General features: G+C 34.8%; 1 protein-coding gene across 10 annotated transcripts in view; it reads left to right on the plus strand.

Moving 5' to 3' along the window:
- Positions 1-23989, plus strand: part of VPS13B (vacuolar protein sorting 13 homolog B) — a 774679-nt gene that overhangs the window by 227066 nt on the left and 523624 nt on the right. Inside the window, exon 20 of one of the 10 annotated variants that reach the window (XM_067017183.1) lies at positions 15148-15212. The exons of the other annotated variants lie outside the window; for them this stretch is intronic. Coding sequence (XP_066873284.1) covers positions 15148-15170 — 23 coding nt within the window. The 3' untranslated portion in view covers positions 15171-15212. Of the gene's footprint in view, positions 1-15147; positions 15213-23989 lie in introns of those variants that run through there. 10 annotated transcript variants of the gene reach the window in all.

Consider the following 23989-nt stretch of genomic DNA (forward strand, 5'->3'; position numbering starts at 1 on the left):
CCTGTAATAAGATTTAAAATTGGAGGGGTGTGTGTGTGTCTGTATATATGACTGAGGGTGTGAACAAATTATAAATAAATTTTAAATGAAGAAATAATTTATTAACAATCCTTTAAGATTTTACTGAAATATCACGCTTTCAGCAAGTTGTTTCCTGGTCACTATATATAAAATATTTTTTCTCTCGTTTGCATATATGTGCATACACACACATACACACACACAGACACATTTTATTTACCTACTATTCTAAAGTTTTTCTTAGTACTTATCACACTCTACCACATTATATATGTTACTGATTTGTTGGGTTTTATTTTTCCCTGCTATTAGAATTTAATGCTTCATTATGGTTGGAATTTTTGTCTTTTTTGGTCACTGCTGTGTTCCTAGTGTCTAGAACAATATCCCACATATAGTAGGATATCAAAAAATATTTAGTGAATGTATGAGCAAGTAAGTGATGAGTACATTTGCTTTTCTTTGGTTTTTGAGGCTGGAACACCTAAGGGAAATGGCATAGAACAGGAGTCATTATTGATGTTTGCTTAAAAAAAAAAACGGTTCTGGGTAGTTGAACTCTTCTAGATGAAGAATGAAAGGAAAGCACAATTAATCCCTGCTGTCTTTTTTAGAGACAGACCATCCAGATGAGGTTGTTAATGAGCTTTTCCCATTTGTTTATAGAATTTGAATGAGAGGTTTTGGAATGTGGAGTAGTAAGTGATTGGCTAACTGATTTGAGGCAAATTGTGTATTTTAGAGGAGTTGGGTGATCATTCTAATTGGCTTCTGATTATCATGGCATGATGTGTGGAAGACAACTGCCTTTGTGCATATGCTCCCAAATTGAAGCAGGATATTAAAAGTGGGGACCAGAAAGTATTGCAGATATTATATTAGGAAGTGAGTTTTGACAGAAGCTCAATTAGGATAAAGAGGCAGCGTTTTCTTTTTTTTTTTTTTTAACATCTTTATTGGAGTATAACTGTTTTACAATGGTGTGTCAGTTTCTGCTTTACAACAAAGTGAATCAGCTATACATATACACATGTTCCCATATCCCCTCCCCTCTAGAGGCAGAGTTTTCTGACTCTGACTTCAGAATGTGAGGGGATGGACAGCTTTATTAATGGGAATTAAGTATTAATTGACTGAAAGAAATATTACCAGTATTAGTAAAACTTGTTATAAAAACAGTATTTTACAATTTAAAAATCACTTTCATATAAACTGTTTTGTTTATAAAACAAGACTGTTCAGCACTGCAAATGTTATTTTGTCTTACAGAGGAGGAAATAGAGGCTCAGAACAAGTCAGACTTTGAACTTGAATCTGGGGCTTCTAACTATATAACATTTTCCCACTGTCTTAGGCTATTTATCATTTTGTCTTTTATTCTTAGGCTCCATATTGCTAAGCATTGTACCACCCAGCCTTGCACGTTCTTAACTTTGAGGATCTCTTTCTTTACTTCATATTAAGCACTATCAAAAGAGCCACACTTCCATGATGTCACAGCGTTGTTTTGTCTTTGAAGTCTTAGCAGCTCCCTTTGCACATTTCCCTCCTCCCTCTTGATCACTTTCTCTGCGTGACTGGCTCTGATTACAGAGAAGGAGCTGAAGGCTCCTATGAGAGTCCAGTGTGCCAGCCCACATTCTGCATTCATGGTTACTATTCACAGGAACCGTTTAGTGACACTTCTGTTTCTTATGTTTGTATAGATAAATAGAGAAACTAGATTCTTCTTTGGCTCCTTCAGAGGTAGAAGCACTTGGTGACTATAATTGATGTATGTAAAATATTTTAAAATAGTCTCTAAACATTTTTCTTCCCTTCTCTTTTAAATATAAACTTTAGCTCTTTTTCATATGCTATATTTTGCCTATGATTTATAGCAGGTTCTGCTTGTTAAAAAGTTCTTAGTATTTGTTAATCCTGTTATTAATGTATAAATAAATTTTACGGTGTCTGCTATTTATGAATATAAAATGATCACAAAATACTATCAACTTAGAACAAAGGAACTTATAGGCCATCCATTTCAATTTCTAAGTCAGTGTTAGGAGTCCTTTTGCTATGCCCCCCTCTTTCTATGTGCTTCAGATCTCTTGGCCTTCTTTCAGTTTCTCAGTTGTGATTATGCTTTTGCATATGCCTTTTTTTTCTATCTGGGATTCTTAAAACTATCCTTACCCCTTCACCTTATACCTGTTGACTTCAGCTTAGTGTTGAGATCTTAGCTCAACTACTGTATCTTCAAGAAAGCCCTGATGCTGCCTTTCCCCTCGCCCCCACCACGCAATTTGATTAGGTATCTCTGTTACATTCATTTTCATAGTTCACTGTACGTTTCTTTCATAGCACTTAATGACAGTATATATTTATGTAGTTGTGTGATTTGAATGCTGTCTCTCTTCACCATTTGACAGTGAGTTCTGTGAGGACAGAGTTTGTCACTGGTTGCTTATCATTTTATCTCCAGCGCCTAAAATTTCCTGACACATATGGAACACTTGAGAAATCATTTGTTGAATGAGTGAATAAATGGACATTTATGACAGATAGTGAAGGATATAAATGTATTTGACAGATAAATAATAAGTCCTTAATACATGTTAACCGTCTTTCCTCTTCTCTCCCTACGTTTCTTCCTCCTCTTCCTTCTCCTTATATATGTATCTACCATTGGAGAGAATATCAACAGTATCTTTCTTTGTTAGGTCCTATTACTATTAAGTCTTCTGTTTGTTAAACTTAACTTCCATTTCTTAGTCTTATAAGTGACATGAAATAATATATCGGCCCTAAATATACCTGACAAAACTTATTATCTTATGTTTCATTGGCATTTGTGTTTAATTGTACCTTTTCTGTTGAAACCTTAGTCTTTCTTGGCCTTCAGGTGTTAAAAGATAACATCTGATGTCTTTTGCATTTTTGAATATCTTGTGAATGGAGACACCGACTGCTCTTTATTTTAGACTATCTTTTAAAGGATATTTGTATAGTGAACAGTATTTAGGAGATAGATCTAGTGTCCCTCTGGAGCCAATGGAAGGCATGCTTACTGCCCATTATAAAAGATTTGGTTCCTCAACTCAGGGTTCATTTCTTCTTTTTTTAAAAATTGAAGTATAGTTGATTTACAATGTTGGGTTAGTTTCAGGTGCAGGATTCATTTCTTATAATGCATTCCACTGTATGTGCAGGCATCCATCTGGATATGTCTTTGTTTTTACCTCTGTGGAACTTGGGGGCAAAGGGAACTGATACAAATACATATGTTGATACTCATGCTGCTTGCTGTGCCATGAGTAATAAAGTCCTTTGTCTGACTCAGGAGTCTCCTGTCTTCTACATCAGTGGTCCCCAACCTTTTTAGCACCAGGGGCAGGTTTCATGGAAGACAGTTTTTCCAGTGCGGGATGGGGTGGTGGGGTGGGCAGTGGTTTGGGGATGATTCAAGCACATTACATTTACTTTGCACTTTATTTCTGTTATTATTACATTGTAATATATAATGAAATAATTATACAACTCACCATAGTGCAGAATCCCACCATAGTGCATAGTGGGAACCCTGAGTTTGTTTTCACTTGCCACTCACTGATAGGGTTTTGATATGAGTCTGCAGGCAATTGATTTATTATGGTCTCTGTGCAGTCAAACCTCTCTGCTAAAGATAATCTGTATTTGCAGTCACTCCCAAGCTCTAGCATCACCACCTCAGCTCCACTTCAGATCATCAGATATTAGATTCTCACAAGCAGTGCGCAACCTAGATCCCTTGCATGCGCAGTTCACAGTAGGGTTTGCACTCCTATGAGAATCTAATGCAACCGCTGATCTGACAGGAGGTGGAACTCAGGCAGTACTGTGAACGATGGGGAGCGGCTGTAAATACAGATGAAGCTTTGCTGGCTCACCCGCCGCTCGTCTCCTGCTGTGCGGCTCAGTTCCTAACATGCCACGGACTGGTACCAGGCCATGGCCCAGGGGTTGGGGACCCCTGTTTTACATCATTCATTATAGGATAAAAGCTTAGGATCACAATCCTGGACACTACAACAATGTAGTTTCTTGGTTCTCCTTGCTGAACCATATTCATTTCCCCCCCTCAAATACATTACTTTCCTTTGTGCCTTAAATATAGGTTTTTCCTGATATGTCACCAGCCCTCTTCTATTTGGATGATTTCATCAACACCGTGTGTGTGTGTGTGTGTGTGTGTGTGTGTGTGTGTGTGTGTGTGTGTGTGTGTATGTGTTTAGCAACCAACCATATGCGTATATCTCTTTGTCCATTTATTTTCTTTTGAGATCCAAACTCCAAATTTTAGCCACCTCTTGACCATTGCCCTGTGGATATTTTATTGTGGCCTAACATGTTTAAAACGAAACTCAGTGTAATCGCCCCCACCCCATTTTATACTCCATCATTCAATTTCAGTTAATGGCACTACTTACCTCTTAATGCTGAAAATTCTAGCACTAGCTTAATTGCTCTTTCTTTCTCCCCTGCATATGGTAGATGTCCCACAAAAGCTTTTTTTTTTGGAAAAAAACGGAATATTCCAGGCTAAACATAATAAATTTATTTTAGTTGCTTCCCATATGATTTGCCTTCAGAATCATTGTCATACTTCCACTACATGTTTGAAAATGTCCCTTTTAAAATTTAACACAAGGACTTCCCTGGTGGCGCAGTGGTTAAGAATCCGCCTGCCAATGCATGGGACATGGGTTCGGGCCCTGGTCCCAGAAGATCCCACATGCCACAGAGCAACTAAGCCTGTGTGCCACAACTACTGAGCCTCTGCTCTAGAGCCTGTGAGCCACAACTACTGAGTCTGTGTGCCACAACTACTGAAGCCCGTGTGCCTAGTGCCCGTTGCTCCACAACAAGAGAAGCCACTGCAATGAGAAGTCTGTGCACCGCATTGAAGAGTAGCTAGCCCCTGTTCACTGCAGCTAGAGAAAGCCTGCGCACAGCAGCAAAGACTTAAGGCAGCCAAAAATAAATAAATAATAAATTAAAAAATAAATAAAATTTAACACAGTCCTCCACATAGCACAAAGTAGAGAGTGTATTTCCCAGGTATATATAATGAACTTCTACTTAGTTACTATTTGTCTTAAGCTTATGTGCTACTGGAAATTAGAGTTCTTTTTCACATAAACTACTGTTAAGATAGTTTTCTGTATTTTATAATCTAAATAAATGTATGAATTTACATGAAGAATGTCACTCTTCTATGAAATTTCATCTAATTGATTTTGGTTCACCATTATTAAAGATGATAATCTCTTAAAGTATCTGGCTGTAGTCACTTGTGTAAGTAAGATGATCATGCTGTATTTGCTTTTGACATATAGAACTCAAAACAACTATTTCTTTCTAACACTAGAAAAAAGAATTAAATGATTATGAGGATATTTAAAAATAATTTAAAACAACTGTTCCTCTTAAAGTGTCATTTAAATATAATACAGTTTAAGCTGATCTTTCTATTCCCTGGTATAATCAGTTGCAGAAATAAATATAAGGTTTTAACTTTACTGGATTGCCATATATTAAAAGTTATTTTATATTTTACCCATCAAATATTTACAACTTTTGATCATTGTTATTGGGAACGAAAGTCACAATTATGATTCTGTTCTCTGGAAATTCATGTTTAAATTGGGGAGGTAATTTTCTTTCTGGATTAAAATGTATCAGCAAACACACACACTCTTATTTGACCATTCGTAGTTGGTTGGTTAGGATATGAATTGTTAAGGAGTTTTTAAAATGGAGATGGTATTTTAGATTGTAAATTTTAATTTATGGGGAATGTTTTTTTGTTCCAGAAAATTCTCCTCATAATGTAGAATTAAGTGAATTGCCTTGAAGTTATGTTTTTAGTATTTTTGACAGGGCACATGAGTAAGAATGCTTATATATTGTAGCAATTAAAGACAATTCACATTTGTGGTTTGGGCATAAATGTGTAAAAATTATACCCATCTATCTTATTACATTTCCTCTCTCTTCCCTGAGGACTTTACTATGTAGTTTATCTGTAATTGTTGCCAGTTTTCTATCATGTTCCCACTGGGCTTCTGGTGCAAAAAATCTTATCCTCTTGATGACAGAGCTTGCCTGAATGATTTCATGCTCCTAGCATTTTTGTTCACGGGAATTAGGGGCAAAATGTAACTACAGCTGAACAGAGCTTCTATTTTTGTAATTTTGGAGTTTAGGCTCTGTTATTGGAACTAAATGAAGAGATGCAGGTGTTCTCCAGTCCAACCCCTTTGGGAGTTTTGATGGTAGATGCTTGAAAAGAAAATGCATGTGTTTCCAGAGTCAAACAGCAGCTGTGAGACAAGGATTTATGTTTTTCTCAGAACTTTGGGATTTCAAAATGTTACATTTAATCACAAGCACAGAAAGGGGAGCAAATGTTAAAGATGTTACGCATAAAAGTAAGTTTACTGATTTCTTTACCATATGAACTATTTGTGGGAATATAGGAGCACAGTGATTTTTAATCATAATATAAACAATTTCTGAAGGATTATGATAGTTACCAGAACATAGCCTTTTGAGAATGCTGCATTTGTAGCACAGAGAATTTTTTATCCTACTAAGTACTATAAAAAATTTTTTTTCCGTTTAGACAGATACACACACATACACAGTGAAAGGTTTGGTAAAATATTTGACAAATGCATTTTGATTATAACTTTTTGGGCAAACGTTTAAATCATAAATGTCTTGTATTAATGCAGCCTGATGTTTTTAAGTATAAAAATATAAATTTCTATCTAGCACGGTAATTAAGGGAATTTACACACATATAAACCATATATGTTTAAGTGTATTAAAGCAGATATATATTTAAAACATTTTTTTCTTTTTCAAATCATGAAGTGTGTCTTATGGTTGATTCTCAAATTCATCTTTACTTAAGTAAAGGAAAACTCTCCCGTATTTCTTTGCCATTCTCATATTTTTATTGCTCTATTTTTTTAGTAAAATTATTCATTTATTCATTCATTAAACAAGTATTTTTTGCAAGTTATCTGTCTATATAAATAAAATGCTGCATCAAAGTCTCTACTGTGAAGAAATTTACAATATATTGAGGAGATAGGCATAGAAACACCAAGACTGAATGAATGAATAAATGAATGAATGATTAAAACATATTTTGACTGCAACTTTATCCATTGTAAACTATATTATTTTGGACAAGTTAACCTCTGAGTATTGGTTTCTCATCTGTAAAATGAGTATATTCTTACCTGATTGTTAGGATTGTTGTGTAGGTTAAACACTCTACCTTCAAGTCCATTGTAATTGTGAAACATAATGCAAACTTCAAGTATTAATTATTCTGTCCAAAATAGTACCCTGTGTTAATCATTTTTTTCATTAAATGCTTATGTTTTTTCTCTTGAGTCCTTTTATTTCCTACCGTGTTCTCTACATGTCAGCTGATCCCTATCTACTTTAAATTTTCCTTCAAGTTAACTCTATAAACTTGTGGATATGCGGGTCTGAAGCTAGGAGTAAATCCTTTACCTAGACCCAGGATCCTACCTTCTTCCAGATTGAAATGTGTCCTGGATGGCATGATGCTAGGAGTCAGAAACAGTTTCAGTAGCAACGGGAAATTGCTTTGCTTGCTTCTTTGAAAGGTCCCAGATTCTGGAAGGAGGCCAATGAGAGAAATCTCTTGAGCCTTATGGGTGACCAGTTGTTTTCCTTATTTATAGCACAGGGTAAAAAATTTTGCATTTTTTACTGCTTGTATAGTAAAAGGAAACTGGTATTCAAACTAAGTAAGTGGTATCTTCATTTGTAAATAGTAAATTATTACGTAAGAAGTATTTCAGGTGGTAATGGGCTTCAAGTGAACTTCAACATAAAATGTATAATGTTTTGTGTGTTTTCATATGGATCAAAAAGCTACCATTATTACTTCAGTTTATTTTTATATTTTAGATAATGATGTCTTCAAAGTGTGTTTTTAGTTTTGCATTTTCTGTTTAGATTTTGAAGTTGGCTCTATAGTTGTCATATTGGTCAAATGAGAAGTAGAAGCCTTAGTGAACCACTAGGAGTTGATTTACAAAACAGGAGTGAAGTTCACATCAGTCTTTGCTACCTGCCTCTTCCCCTAATTGTTTCATCCCTTCTAGAAGAAACTTGATTCCACAGATAGCTTTTGCATCCTTTCTAGTCAGTATAGTATTCACAGGAATCATCCTTGTGCAGTTACTTTGTTTTGTAAATAAATGATGAAAGTCAGTTGTCCATTAATGTGTAAGAATTTAAGAACTTTTCTGAGAACGTTTTGTTTGTTTTAGTTTCACCTTCCTCTGACTTCTGTCCTTACTCCTCCTCCTCTTCCTCCCTCCCTAATTAATTACCCCCTTCCAAGCAGCACCATGGCACTTTGACCATATCACAGGGCAAACAGTCATAACTGTTCATAGGATTCTTTCCCCATGAAACTGGTCAGGGTCATGACAAGTACATGATAAGTATTTGGTAAGTACAGGCTGGTCCTAATGAAATGATTTTTGCCCTTTGGGTATAACCCTATTGTCTACAGGCCCACATCATTTTATTTCTAAGTTGATCTGTGAGGGAAAAATGTAGTCTGGCTTCAGGCTGTTTAAGAATAATTTTTTTTTAAAGTGAAATCTTGACTCTCGTATAGATATAAAATGGACAAACGTTAAAGCTTATTAACGTTATTACCAATGAGAGAACCAGGCAGGTGTTACAACCAGATCAAAGGAGAGTTTAAAAAAAACAACAGACATTTATAGCTCAGTAATGCTGTAATAAATTTGGAAATGGACACAAAACAGGCTCCTTCAGCAGTGGGGATGGGAGGTCAGTCGAATTTCTACCTGACAGAATTTATTTGCATCTATAGTGAATAATTCTTTTGCATTGCTATCAGTTATCTACAATTTAGAGATCTGTAAGATAGTTCAACGGCAATGAAAGGTGCAGAGTCCCCATAGAATCACACTTAGATAACCTGGGAAGGTGTACTCTGAACAATGCAGAGCTCTTCATTGAAGCACAATTTTTTTCCTACAAGCCTTACTAAATTCCACATGGCTAGGCTATCTTTAGCTGTGATAGTTTAAATACAGAGGCAGGTCAGGAGTAATTTTGTGAGGCAAATATTCGGTATATGGAGGGAAAATCAAAGGAAAATAATACCACCGGCAGAGGGCAGTGATGAAGTTAGCAGTTTCCTCTTGTCCAAAGGATGTATTGATTGTAGAAGAATTCTGGGCTACTTCTGTAGACCTTAATTTGAATTTAACTTTTGAAATCTTGTCATATTAAGTTCCCTTCAGCCAGGTGCTTTGTCAATATCTGCAACTTTCCAGAAAAAGGCCTTATTTATTTATTTATGTTGTTAAGGTAATAAATAAGATGTTCTAACCTGGTTTTAAAGTAAATAATGTGTTCTAACTTATTAAAAAGCTTTCCTGGTGAAAGTATTTCTACAACAAAATTTGATTACCTACTCTATATCAGAGAAAGAAGGAGAGAGAGAGAGAGAGAGAGAGAGAGAGAGAGAGAGGAGCTCCTGAACCTCACAGAAGTAACAGTCTCTTGATTATGACATTTTTATTTTAGTGAATAGTTATATTGTACTTTTTCTTATGAGAATTAAATGCTTTATATGGTGTTATCTAAATTATAAGAAGCCTTTATTCAAATGTAAAAATTACATCTTATCTGATATTTTCCGCTGAAGAGATGGATTTCTGAAATACTGTGAAAGTATTTGCAAGAATATAGTAGACAGAGTTGTGCAGAACTCAGTTACAGATAAATAACAGTAAAGAAAATTAAAAATACATCACAGGAAGATGGCTGAAGGACACAAAAGTAAGAAATACAAATGATAAAAAACACATAAAAAAATCAAACTAATAAGTAGCCAAAGAAATGGCTATTAAAACAATAGTAAAGAACAATTTTTACCTGTGAAACTGATACTTAATAAATTATAAAACTGAAAGCTGAGAAGTTTATGAAATGAGCACTTAAATGAAAGTCTGGTGGGACTATTAATTTGTGCAAACTCTCCAGATATCAATTTAGCAAAACTTATTAAGGACTTTAAAAGTGGTCATCATTTATAATCCTACTTTCAAGACTTATAGGAGTCTTCAGGACTTACATATCCTTAAAGGAGTAATCCCAGATGCGTTTAAAGACTTGTGTTTAAAATGTAAGGGTAGTCATGTCAGCTTGTGTATAATAATCACAGATCTTCCTTGTTGTCCAATAGTAGGCAAATTATAAAATAAGATATATCTAAAGAAGAGCATCTTTCAAATTAGGCAATAGAAAATATATATCATAGGAAAATGTTCATAATAAAAGCTTGTGTCAAAAAATGTATAAACCTACATATAATAAGATTCTGGTTTTTAAAAATTTCTCTCAACATATGTATATAAATATATGTGTACACATATATTCTTAGAAAAGTTACTTTTTAATAGTGATTATTAATGCTTCATGGGATTATGAGTCATTTCTCATTCATATTAATACTCATAGGAAGAGTATTTGGTATTTTCTGTAAACAAACATTATTTTTAAATATTTCTTTTTCAAAATACTTATTTTCAACTAATTTATGGTTATTATGCTTATTTTGCTCACAAATAAGCATTCTTGCACATTAATTCTTATATAACCTTTAATATTTAAATAAATTTCACTTTGAAAACACATGTGTGTCCTGAAAGCCAGAGTTTACAGCTTAGTTTTTATAGATGCTTTGAGGGTTTTAGTACATAGCTGAATAAAATATCAGATTTTAAGATAGCAAATTTTGCATTTCTCCTTAGTTTCAGTCTAGTGATTAAAATGCTTTAAGTGACTTTATTTTTCCTTTAATTTGTTTTCTATTTATAATTAAAATGTCTTCCCATTCAAAATATAGTTGAAATTTTATTTTATTCTGAGTCAGCTATCTGGGATACATGCAAACGGAAAAGCTTCAGTGAGTTTTGATTTAAATGTCCACTTACAGGTTAGCTCTTTGAATATTTGAATGCTTAGGATATTTGAATACACATGTGAATATTTCAATACATAGGAACAAAGAATTGTCATAGTTAAAATTCAAGGCCAGCTCAATAAAATTCTTCCTTTTGGTTAAACTCACAATGAAGTTGAAATACTCTAAATTTTTAGTGAAAACTAGTAGGAGTCAATACTCTAAAAATAGTACTTTAATGCAGCGGTCCCCAGCTTTTTTGGCACCAGGGATGGGTTTCGTGGATGACAGTTTTTCTCACGGACGGGGGGTGGGGGTGTATGGTTCAGGCGGTAATGGGAGTGATGGAGAGCGATGGGGAGCGGCAGATGAAGCTTTGCTTGCTTGCTCGCTGGCTCGCTGCTGCTGCTCACCTCCTACCGTGTGGCCCGGTTCCTAATAGGCGGCGGACCAGTAGCAGTCAGCAGCCCGGGGGTTGGGGAGCCCTGCTTTAATGGAAGAATAAATTAAAAACTTTAATATCTATAATTGTTCTCTTTCAGGTAAAAGTAGAAGTAGGAGAATGGAATAGTAAAAAGATACTTTTAGGGAGACACTTAAAGATACTTAGTGGCATTTCAAGAACATTAGAAGTTGATAACAGTGTTGCTTTTTGCTGTTTTACCCTCATTTCCAAATAGTTTCTTTTTTCTTCATTCAAGCATTATTTATGATTATTAGCTATGCTTAGGGTTACTTCTGGACTTCTTGTAGAAAAATAGAACATTTTCTTGGCGTGATTGGATTAGAGTTGACAGAGGGACAGGAAGAGGAAAACTCCAGAATTTAAAGAGGATTTATTTCTATATGTGAGTATGAAACTTTCTGAAGTTATGCGTTATAACTGATGAAAGGCAGGCAGAGCTTAGTGAATAATCTTTGGGGGAAGAAAGGAATTGATGGGCCTAAAACTGATAGGGTGATGAGCAGTCACTGAATGGAGAGGTAAGAGGGAAGGAAGAGTAGACACATTAAACTAGCAGTTATTGGGTAAGACTTAAAAAATAATTTTATATTCTTAAATCATTAATTGTCAGTTATCCTTAAAATAAGATTTTGTTATAATTAGTAATCCCAGGTAGAAGAATTCATATATTTTATAGGGGAGAGATTTTCAATATAGTTTCTAGTCCAGAAGAAAGGAATAAAGCAAGCGTGTTACAGCTGGGGTCAGATGTCATCAGAGTCAAGCATCTAGGGAGTGGAAGAGGTAAAACTGACTCTTCTTGTCTGGTGTTCTTTTTATTATGTAATTCAAATAATCAGGTACATATTTACTTTGTGCAAGAAGCTTGGGATAAAAAGTTGAAAAAACCCTTTTACTTATTAATGAGCTTATAGTTCACTGAGGGAGACTTACAGATAAGCAGATAATTAAAAGGCAGTTAAAATATTGCCATAAAAGAAGGTAGTATGTGTTCATATCCAGGGAAACCATTTACCCACACTTGGGGCTTCGGAAAGGATTCCCTGGAATCAGTCATGTCCAAGGTGAGACATTAAATATGAGCTAGAGGAGGAAAAATGGGTCAGGTATGGGGAAACTGCAGATAGGTTGTGTGCCAGCTTGGAATGGAAGGGGAACATGATAAGAGTTAATGCCTGATGAGATCAGCAAGCTCCCTCAGGTTATGAAAAGCCTTGAAAGTCATTGTAAAGATGTTGGACTGAGCTCCAAAAGGAGCAATTGAAAGTTTTTATCATCATATTTCTGCTTTAGAAACCAGTGTAGGCTGGGTTTAGAAACCAGTGTATGGATGAGGGTAAAAGACAGGAGGCAAGGACATTACAAGAATGTTGCAGTGAAAAAAATGATGCTGTCAATAGAATTACAAAAATTTGTGGGACTGTAATGTGTTGGAGTCAGCAGGAGTTGATGGTTCATTGAATATGATGGCTAAGGGAAAGGACACAGTAGGCAAGCATACAGTGTCTGGTTTGGAGAGCTGGAGAGCTGGCTATGTAGTATAGTGCCTTTCGCTGAGATGAAGTACAAAAGGAATGAGAAGCAAGTCTTATTTAGGGTGGTAGAGACATTTGGTATAATAGTAATATTTTTCTGGTTCTTCCTATGCCCCAGGTATTATGCTAAGCATTTTAAGTAGAACTGAAGCAGTTTGACTCTAGAACTCATACATTTACCCATTACGCCAAAGATCAAAGACTGTGGAGGAATTCAGACACCCCCAAAATTGCTTAGTCAGTTCATTTAATTCTGCTTAATTTCATTATTGGCTGCTGGCTGCATACATAAAACTGCTAAAGGCTGGTATAAAAATGTATTCAGTACAGGTCCCCATCAAGTAGTATACACATACAGCTAATTCTAAAAAACAAGCTTAACTTTAACAAATATTGTAATTGATTGGGAGAAAAGTACTTCTATCTGAAAATAGATGGGGGAGATTAATTTGAATGGGAAGGGAGGACTGAATGATATTAGGAAAGATTTCTCAAATAAGGATAGATTTTGAAGCCTGGAATGATAAAAGATTACATACGAGTTGAAAATTCTTATTGTTTAAACATTGCAAATACTTTCAATTGGCTTATATTGTTTTATTTAAAATGTTTGGTAATTATTGGGTTGGCCAAAATGTTTGTTCAGGTTTTTCTGTATGAGCTTTTTGGCCAACCCAATATTATGAGTGCAAGTCCATATTTTTGTAAAAGTATAAAATGTTTAATTGTTGTTAAAAAGTGCATGGTACATATTTGTGGTAATGTAGTTTTCCTTCTAAAGTATTTCAGTATATTCAGATAACTATAATCAGAAAATTGTATTTTAAATTTTACAGTGTGATTGTAAAATATGAAATATTTGTAATACTTGCTATTACTGATTTTGTTTTCTAAAACAAATTTTTAAATTAAATATTGCTATCATTAGATTGTACTGATAAACTTTGGTTTGCTTAAAGTTAATTATTAAGTAGAACTTGATTTTTAGCTTTAGAAAAACAAATGCACAGGTTAATAAATCTTTTTTTTTTTTTGATTCATTGTTAACAAACCATAACATAAGTAAGCCTCAGTCAGCCTGTGAAAGGGATGACTTAACACAACTGTTGATGCATTTGGAGTGAAACATCTTTATCAAGTTAGTACAAGAAGCAGTCATGCCCTACTTGAATTACTCATTTATAATAGCTGAACAGCAGCCTGCATGTGGACTTTGAAATCCTGAGAAAATAAGATGCCTGAATATATCCAAATGTTGAAAGCCTTTACTCCTCAGCAGCTGGAAAATGTTGAGCTCTGTTGTCATCTACTAGGTTTTTGGTCATCAGGGAGATGTGATCAATTTAATTACTGACCAGCTTTATTCATTACTTTTAATGATTATGGCCTCTGATGTCAGCCTCTGAAGTTTGTAGCTTAAAAAATCATGTTTAAATATAGCATATTTTAAATTTTAAAAATCAAGCACGTAGATTATTTTACTTTGCTCAAGTTTATCACATATACTCAGATTACTAAATATATTAAATATTTTGGATATAATGATAGAAATTAGTTGTTTACTTTAAATGAAGTCTAAAATGTGTTTGTCTCCAAGGTTCACAAAATATTCTCGACATATCGTTCTGGGTAAATTTTATGTATTAGTTGCATTCGTGTTCAACATTTTTATATTTTTCCTGACATACAGGCTGTGGTTCTATTTTGAATCACAACTACTTATAAACAAAGCAGCTAATTATTTGTGCTTCTTATTTATCATCTTTTTAATACCATCTGATATCTAGTCCAAAGAAGAATTTTAGAAAATATGGAATCATAAAGCATAAGCTAAGAAAAGATTCATGTTCTATGAAGGAAGAAATGTATCATAACTTCGAGGCTGTTACTTGAATTCTAACTATGGAACCTAATCTTTGTATAAATCACTTGATCTCACTTTGATTGTTTCCTAATCTATTACCTGATTGCAACACCAGGCAGTGAATACTTTTCTGTGGATCGTCCATTGTATAAAGACATCCCTTTAAAGAGGTTATCATTCATGTCATAAACCAAGTGAATTTGCTAATTAATATTATTTTTATTACTAATTGCAGGATTTTCAGGCAGAGGACAGTAAAATTATTCTTACAAACTTAGTATGTTATGGCAGTATTGAAGAGATGGTAGTGAAATTGAAGAAGGTACCATGTGGCTGGTTAATAAGCTATAGGTAATATTGATGTGTCATGTTTAACCAGTTTCTTTTTTTAAGTTGGTGTGTTAAAAATATTTCTTAATATTAAAAAGTATAAGATATCATCCTCATTGACAAACAATTGATGATCATATATTTAGAGGTATTATGCTGGTGACATATTAGAAACTTTTATGGATTTTCATAATAACTATCCTTATGTTTGAGAAATCAGTCTATAGTTAAAATGAGCTAAGTAGTTTGCTTTGCTTTGTTTTGATAACATGGTTGTGTAACTGCAGCCTGCTCATCTGGAAGGAGCATGAGCCGTAAAGAAAAGTTTTATTTACAAAATCAGACTTGCATGTGTTTCTGAATCTTTGACTCTTCTTTTAAATCATATCTTTTGATATCCTTCCCTACAGCTGCTTTATTTAGACCCCTTTAAGCAAACCTCTGTGTGTGTGTGTGTGTGTGTGTGTGTGTGTGTGTGTGTGTGTGTGTGTGTAGCCAAGGGTGAGCAGTTTTGTTTTGTTTTGTTCTTTTTGGGCCACGTGGCAGTGGCATGCAGGATCTTAGTTCCCTGATGAGGGATCAAACCCGTTCCCTCTGCCCTGGAAGTGTGGAATCTTAACCACTGGATCACCAGGGAAGTCCCAAGGGTGAGCAGTTTTGCAGGGCTCCAGCAGGGCTCATCCCCAGCATGATATCAGTTCATATACCCTTGTTTGTTTCATTATGCCCTTCTCTTATCTCCAGTTCCAAAATACTTCATGGGCTTTATCTTTGGTTATACCTAAGTGAATAGCACATGCAGCATTAATTTGTTCTTGATAAACAGTAGGTCACTGTCAAATTCTAAATAATTTTATGTCAACTTTTGAAAAATAACTTGTCAGTTAAAAAAAACTTCTAAACAAATTGTTGGTTGTAGAGTAAGTACTGAAACAGTATGCAACTGTAGCATGGTAAGGTTGCTGTGTGGGGTGTGTCCTGTATCCTAAAAAAACCGCTCTTTGAAATCTATTTAGACCTTTTTCAACTCAATGAGTCATAGCTTAAACTTGTTGCTACACCCCCAGATCAGTCTGTGACCAACTGTAATACTTGTTTGGTTAAGAGTACAGTATAGGTTTCCAGATCGTTGTTGCTTTTTTTCTTTCAGCCTTGGCATTAGTTGTGAAAGGGCATTTACTGGGAGATATTATGGGTCTTCCTGTATTCTGTTACTTGTACTTTTTTTACTTTGCTTACCTATTCAAGAGAGATTGCCTGTATTACTCTAGAGCTGGGTTCAAGTCTCAGCTGTATCCTTTATTGGGTGTTTGTCACATATGTAGTGGGTACCTCACGTATTCTAATCTGGGAAATGGTTATATTAATAAATACTAGCCTACCTCATAGGGTTATTGAAAAACTCAGATGAATTAAATATAGGTGTGATTTTTTTCATAAACTAAATTCTGTGCACATAATGAAAATACGAGCTTTTGCTGGTGCTTACTAGTGTCAGGCACTATTTTAAGGGTACTACCTCATTTTATCCTCACAATAAATCTATGGAACAGGAACTGTATTGTTTTAAAAAGTTGAAAGTAGTAATTGTAGATGATCCGTTAAAGGTGATTGTGTAAGATGAGGCAGAAGCCGTATCTGATGTCCTTGGCTCTGTCTACATCAGAATATTAGTGAATGAATAAACATTTGTGTTTTATGTTTAAATAAAATATTGGGGGTATAGATGTATTCTTTCTTAGGATTTCTCACTTTACTGATTATTTTTCTCCATCACTGAACCAGTACTCAGTGTCAAATTAGAGGCTTCTCCTGTAGTTCTGTCTCTCTTTAGCTCCTTTCCTCAACTATCTCTAAGGGGACTCAGTCTAAGAAAGCAGGGCCTTCTAGATTTTCTGCTGCACCAAGACTGCTATTAAGTCATCATCTAAGGGTTTGAGCATAATGAATTTTCACCTATTACTAGACTCATTTGGCCATCACTTTATACTCTGTAGCCAGATGTGCAATGCCTAGTAATCTCTAGTAATCTGTAGTGCTTCAGATTAGCACGTCAGTATTTTGATGCTGAATACCAGTAAAAATTATGCTAAGTAACATGATGAAAAGGTCTTACTTTGTTGTTTGAAACCAGTTGAGAAAGAAAAGACATAAAGCATCATTGTTTTGCAAAATTGATGCTAGAGACAACGGGCACATATTTCTTTCAAGGTGCAGATTTCCTCATAAATCATACTGTGCTTTAACTTTATAACTACATGTATTTTCTCTATAGCGATACCACCACTGGAGGAATTGAGGTGGCATTAAGAATGAAGAATGTTTCAAGTGTTTTTAAAGGCCAGTGCATTCCAGGATCAGTGAATCCAAAAGCGAAATTCCAGTAGTAATAAGATTTTGAAGCAGGTGCAGAATTTCTGTGCATAGCTCCCCATGCCATGGAGCTTTAGAGTGCTTGTTTCTTTTGTGTGACTACTTTAGTGCTAGGTGTGGCTCAGTGCCTGAAAAGAAATCTGTACTACAGGTGTCTCACTAAGGAGAGCTGCTTTTCCATTTACACTGAAATCCATTTATTTGTTTCTATCTCTAATTCTCCATAGCTCCTGAATAATTTTTGATGTTTCCATAATCCCAATATATTAGAGTAGTATCATTTATGACAGATAGCATAGTGTAGTAGTTAAAAGCAGGGCTTTGAAATCAGACTGATTCCTGACCCCATTATGTACCATCTCTGTGACCATGGGCAAGTTTCTTGACTCTTCAGTAACTTTGTTTTCTCATTGGTAAGATGGGAATAGTAATAGCATCTATGTCATAGGGTTGTCCCGAAGATTAAGTGAATTCATGTGAGGAAAGCACTTAGAGTAAGATTTGGCACATATAAATATCAGTAGTTATCACTGTCATGGTAAACGTTTGTGACGAGAACTCCCCAAACAGAAATAAAGTAGTCTTTATTTTCTAGTTTATCAGAAACCACTTTCCTGTGAAAGGATATTCAGGTATAAGGAAGGAAGGAAATTTTTAATTAAGTTCAAATTTGCTTTTTTTTTTTTTTTTAAGATTTTTTTTTTGATGTGGACCATTTTTTGAAAGTCTTTGTTGAATTTGTTACTATGTTGCTTCTGTTTTATGTTTTGGTTTTTGGCGGTGAGGCATGTATGGTCTTAGCTCCCCGACCAGAGATTGAAACTTGCACCCCCTGCTTTGGAAGGCAAAGTCTTAACCACTGGACTGCCAGGGAAGTCCCCAAATTTGCTTTTAAAAAATAATTTTTTTCATGGAATAAAACATTGTATCCAGTGGGTAAAATGAGTTGATAGTATGTGTCCAGCATAAATGGATACATAACTGGATAATTCCATTCGGTTCTGTAAAGATAACTGTTAAATTTCTGCTGTCCCCTATGATTTGGAGTGCCAGTGTTTTCCCTGATCAGCAGATGAGTTTTTGGTTATCTATGAAACATTTTCTCTTGAATAATTCACAAACACATTAGACTCAGCACTTCCAAGTTAAATTCACCATTTTACTCCAGGCCTGCACCTTAACCAGGGAATGGTAGTATTACCAGTTCAGTCAGAAACCTAGGGATTATCCAAAACTTTTCCCTTCCTTCATTTCCCATCTTTCCTGTTTGCGCAGTAATCAAATTCTCAGATTTTTCTATAAAACTTTTCTGTAAGACAAATCTGATCCTTTCACTTCCTTTAAAAATACTCTTCAATGACTTTCTATTTCTTTCTGGATAAAGGACAGACTTCTTAGCCAGATATACAACTCTATCCTTATATCATGTAATGTTTTCACTACAATATGTGGAACCATTTTCAATTACATGAACATGACATTCTCCTTACTGTTTTCATTTGTGTATACAATTTTCAGTGCATACGAAGCTCCCTGCTTTGCTTTTCTCCATTCTATTCATTTGAAGCATTACTTCCATTCAAAATACATTCGCAGACTTCCCTTCCAAGACAAGTTAGGTGCCCCTCATGTTTGCTACCCCTCTGCATTCTGTAACCTCTTAGGAATATTTTGTTAAACCATTTATCAAAAATTATGATGATTAATTTTTGTCAGTGTTTTCTACTAAATTATGACAGCTGAAATACAGGGACTATTTCTTATTTATCTATGAATGCTTAACGTTTAGTTTTAGGCAGATGGTTGGTGTTCAGTAAAAGTTTGTTGAATTTGTAAGTGGTTTTGAATGAGAACAAAATCTTTGGTAACAGTTACATGGTAAACTTGTCTTTAATGGAAGATAATGAGAATTAATTGCTAATAATTATTCTCAAGAGATAAAAATAAGGAAATGGACTGAAATCCAAGCTTTTGCCCTTTTGATGTTAGTCATTCTGTTAGTTTCTTCCCCTTATTTATTTACCACTTTAGCAATAACTATTTGGTCTTGTCTTTTTTTTCTTGTTAGTACTAGTTACTCTGTCAAAAAGTGCCTCTCATCTATTTACAGAATCATTTTTAAATTTGTAACTTTTAATTGTATTAATGCTGTTTATTGTTTTTGTTTTATCAGATGACTAGAGATACATATTTCCCCCTTATTTTGTATATTTATTGTTAATAAATGTGAAGTGGGTTCATTGAGCTGATTTAAGGGAATCTGACAAATTGGTTAGGACTAGCCCTTGGAGGGCATGAAACACGGATCTGTCATTCACAGGATAAGAGGTCAGAGAACTGTGTGGCCAGGGTAAATATATGTCAGTTAGGGAGTTTTCCTTGAGAGTGGTTAAGAGGCTAAGAATGTGAACATATGGCGGTCAGGACTATGTGGACAGAAGGTAAAAGTGATATCTAGAGTGCTAGAAAGGCCAACATGATAGGGGTTTATATGTCTTAATTATTATTTAGGGGTATCTGGCTTTCAAGTGCAAAGAGAATGCTGTTTGGGGGAAACTGGCTGTGGGTAGCAGTGAATTCCCATTAGAAGTTGATAGAGCATATAAATAGTGGAGCACCTTGGCTCTGGTAGTGGGACACTAGTTATGTTTACTGTACTGACACTACTAGGTTCAAGACTATATATTTTTGCCTATGAATAACCTAGTTCAACCTGGCCTTTAACAAAAGCTAGAGACTAATGTTCAGATCTATTTAGTGAATAAATCTGAGTAGTTTTCTGTGCCATTGGCGGAACAAATTAAACTTTCACTGGTTCAGTGCTTATACCTACATGGTGTAGTGTGGGAGGATTATCAGCTAGTTTGTCTTATTGGTTTTGTGGCAGCAGAAAACTCTTAAACTGAGCTTTCCCATGGAAGAGGTATCTTTCTTGAAATCCCACATCTTTTACTAAAAAATTTATGAAGTGGGATGACAGTAAATTACTGAAGAATCATCAAAGCAAGTATGTTATTAATTGACAATTTATTGGCTTCATTCCCCAGGCCAGTTTAAAGAAAAGGGAGGGTGGGTTAGATTTCAGGCTATACTTTGAATGCTGTGTGAGGTCTGTTTGAGATATTTTAGTTAGGCTGTGATTAATTAACTCAATTAAACAACTATTAGTACATGGGTAAAAGTACACTCTCTTATGGATCTGTCGAATTGGTAATAATGGGTTCAGTACTGATAAAATTGTGAATCTAAATCTGGTTAGCATTAAAGGGCACACAAATTCACCTGTCATCTTTAATCTTCTTTGATAAAGAATGGCAATAATTCAAGGTTTCATGTATGTCTTTGGTATCTTTATATATATATATATATATCTTTATATATATGTGCCTATATATGTTGTATATATTTTTTTAACTTCAGAGATAATGGGATACTTAGTCCCTTTTGTTCTGTTCCCAAAGTATAATTTTATTTGTTTTTGTTAATTCTGAAAGCATCTCTATGCTATCTCATTGATTATTAGTTTTGTAATTTTTCATATTTTAACATCTCTGAAATCAGGAGTCTTTGTATAGTCAGTGATATCTCACAGTCACTCATGGCCTGAGTTGAGGTTAAGGCCAGAGAGATTATCTCTTTGCCTCTGCTGCCCATCTGGTGGCACTGCAACTTGAGACTACCACAAGTTAAATTATCTGCTGGAGGAATTTTTGGACTTCATTGATAGTGTGAATTCATACTGCAAATCTACGTGAATATCAGTTCATGGTTCACATTCCCTAAGATTTGTATTTGTCTCTCCACCCAATGTGAAGCTTAAGTCAAACAAGTTACCTTTCTGCTTGATGGCTTTATTTCGTACTTCCCCTTACACTGGCAGCTTTGATGTGTCAACTTTATGCAGGACTTTCCTATTAGACTTCCTTTATGAAATTTTTTTTCTTTTTTAGTGATACATTAAATAATGCTGAGTCTTTATAATTAATAATATCTTAGCTATAATGATATGTAGGGGCCATGATGAACCAAAAACAACTGCATGTAGGCAACAGAAAATGGTACATACCCTTAGAGCTACTTCGAAGGTGGCATGGAATGGACTTTCTAGGGGTTTTTTTTGTGGCTAAAAGTGAATTCATCTGCTGTAATGCTTGCCATATTTATAAGAGAGATCTCTTTGAACATTGTCCCAGGTCTGGCAAGCCAACATAGTGCTATACCTTGCACGATCATTTAGTGGGCAGCCCTTGACCTGAAATTTAGTAAAAGGTCTAGAGAAGCTGAACCATTCAATTATTATATAACCTGTGGCATCTTATTCTTATTTTTGAGGTAAGAGGTATTTGAGGATTTGTTCACTATTAATAAGGATTTGCAATAGGGCAAGAATTATTCAACTCATTCTTTTAAAGTTTTGTCATGAATTTAGGTGTATGCACCAAAGTACTCTAAAGTCCATAACTAGTAGAGGATACCTGTTTCCTATAGATTAATATCAATATATATTTCCAAACAACTATTGTATTTTGTCTTAGAAAATTAGGGTATCCCTGGAAAACTTTAGTTCACAGTTAACATTTTAAACCTTGACTTTAGTTTTCAAACTCAGATAGTAAGCCAATTCCATTGTATGCCTTCTCTAATTTACTACCTCTGCAAATTGAACATTCTTTTTGTGAATTTTCATATTGGATGGGAGTAATGTTTGAGTCGGTATACTCAATAAAAATTTATTGTGTGTAGAAAGCATTTATATAGTGGTTAATATATTAGATTATTCAGTTCATGAACAGGAATACTGTGGGATTGTCATTCTATGAACAAACATTCATTGAACACTTACTGGGAAATATGGTAAATAAAAGAGGGAGATTGATAAACAAAATTTCACTGATAAAATATAGCCTCTATATGGTACTTGGATTGAGCTATTCTTGTCCCACACAGATCTTATTTTAGGACAGAGAAGAGAATAAACATATTTAAATTATAGAATAAGGAACTTTAATTCAATACAAGGAAATGTCCTGCCATTGAGAGTAACTTGTGTGAAAGTCTTCATGAGTAGAGGTGACTCTTATAATTGAGATGGTGCCAATTGTGTTATTTTAAGGCCAAGCATATGGCCTAGTTAGTATCACAATTAGGGGAACAATGATGTAGTGTTGTGGTTCTCAATGCTGTAAAATCTAATGCTCCTTTTGATAGCATGTATTTTCTGATGCCTCTTTACTATCTTGATATAAAATTCATAGTTAATGTACATTTTTTAACTGATAACTTAAAGATAAATCAATATAATGCCATAGTTGTAGGAAGGGAAAAATAAGGGGAAAGTAATTTATCCAGTATTTAGAGTGTAACTAGACTAGAAGACATGATGAAGTGCTCAGGTTAAGACACTTAGCCTGCCACATGTGTTATATTAGCACAGTTTTAAATTTTGCTTGCCTACATGTTGATAAATTGGCGGTGCAAATACTAAAATGGAATAGCCATGAGTGAAGTGATTTTCTGAAATGGTGAACACCTCTTGGTCAAATTCTTAATGATTCATAATTTTTCTCCTGTATTCCTGACAGTTAAATTTCTGGAACTTTCAGGTTCATTAAAGTAGGTGTGAAAACTGCTAGGTGTTTAAATATAAAATGGAATTAGATTCTAGGTTCAAATAATTATGAATAGATTTTTCACTCACATGAATGTCAGGATGTTTGAAAATTGTGTGGGATGAGGGACCATTCTTTGTTGTGCACGGGACTGTTTTGAGCGTTGAACAACTTTGATGTCTTGGTTGACACCTAATGTCAGGTATTGTCTCCATATCATTGTGACAACCAGAAGCACTAATTTCCAAAAATGCCCCTAGAGAGTGGTACAACCCTCATATATTATAGAACCTACTGGATGTGGAACAAAGAGCTCGGGCGTACAAGCAAGAGTCATAGTCTTGGATTTGATTCTGTTGTCCTTCTTCCAGGCTTCTGATTGACTTTGTGATTTGGGCAAGTTAGTTAACCTCTCATAGTGTCAGTTTTCTATCTGGAAAACTGGAAAGATAATATCTTACAGAGTTGTTAAATGGATAAAATAATGTATTTTCGGTACCTGAGATGTGCTTCATGTGGGATGGGACTGCCTCTCTATTATTCACCACTTTATTTTCTAATACTAGTAGGCATTTAATAAATATTTGCTTACTCTTATTATTTAACTCTTAAGTGTCACACTCTGTTCCAGTATTAAAAGCATGTGAGGGAATGATTGCTTATAATAGGCGCCGGGACTGTCATCTGTGTCTCTACTGTTGTGTTTTGGAACTTGTGAATATTAGCTGAGAATGCTGGCTCTTTGGATTATGGCCTCAAGTTTCT

This window comes from Kogia breviceps, chromosome 17 (assembly GCF_026419965.1).
Source record: "Kogia breviceps isolate mKogBre1 chromosome 17, mKogBre1 haplotype 1, whole genome shotgun sequence".
Classification (NCBI taxonomy): domain Eukaryota; kingdom Metazoa; phylum Chordata; class Mammalia; order Artiodactyla; family Physeteridae; genus Kogia; species Kogia breviceps.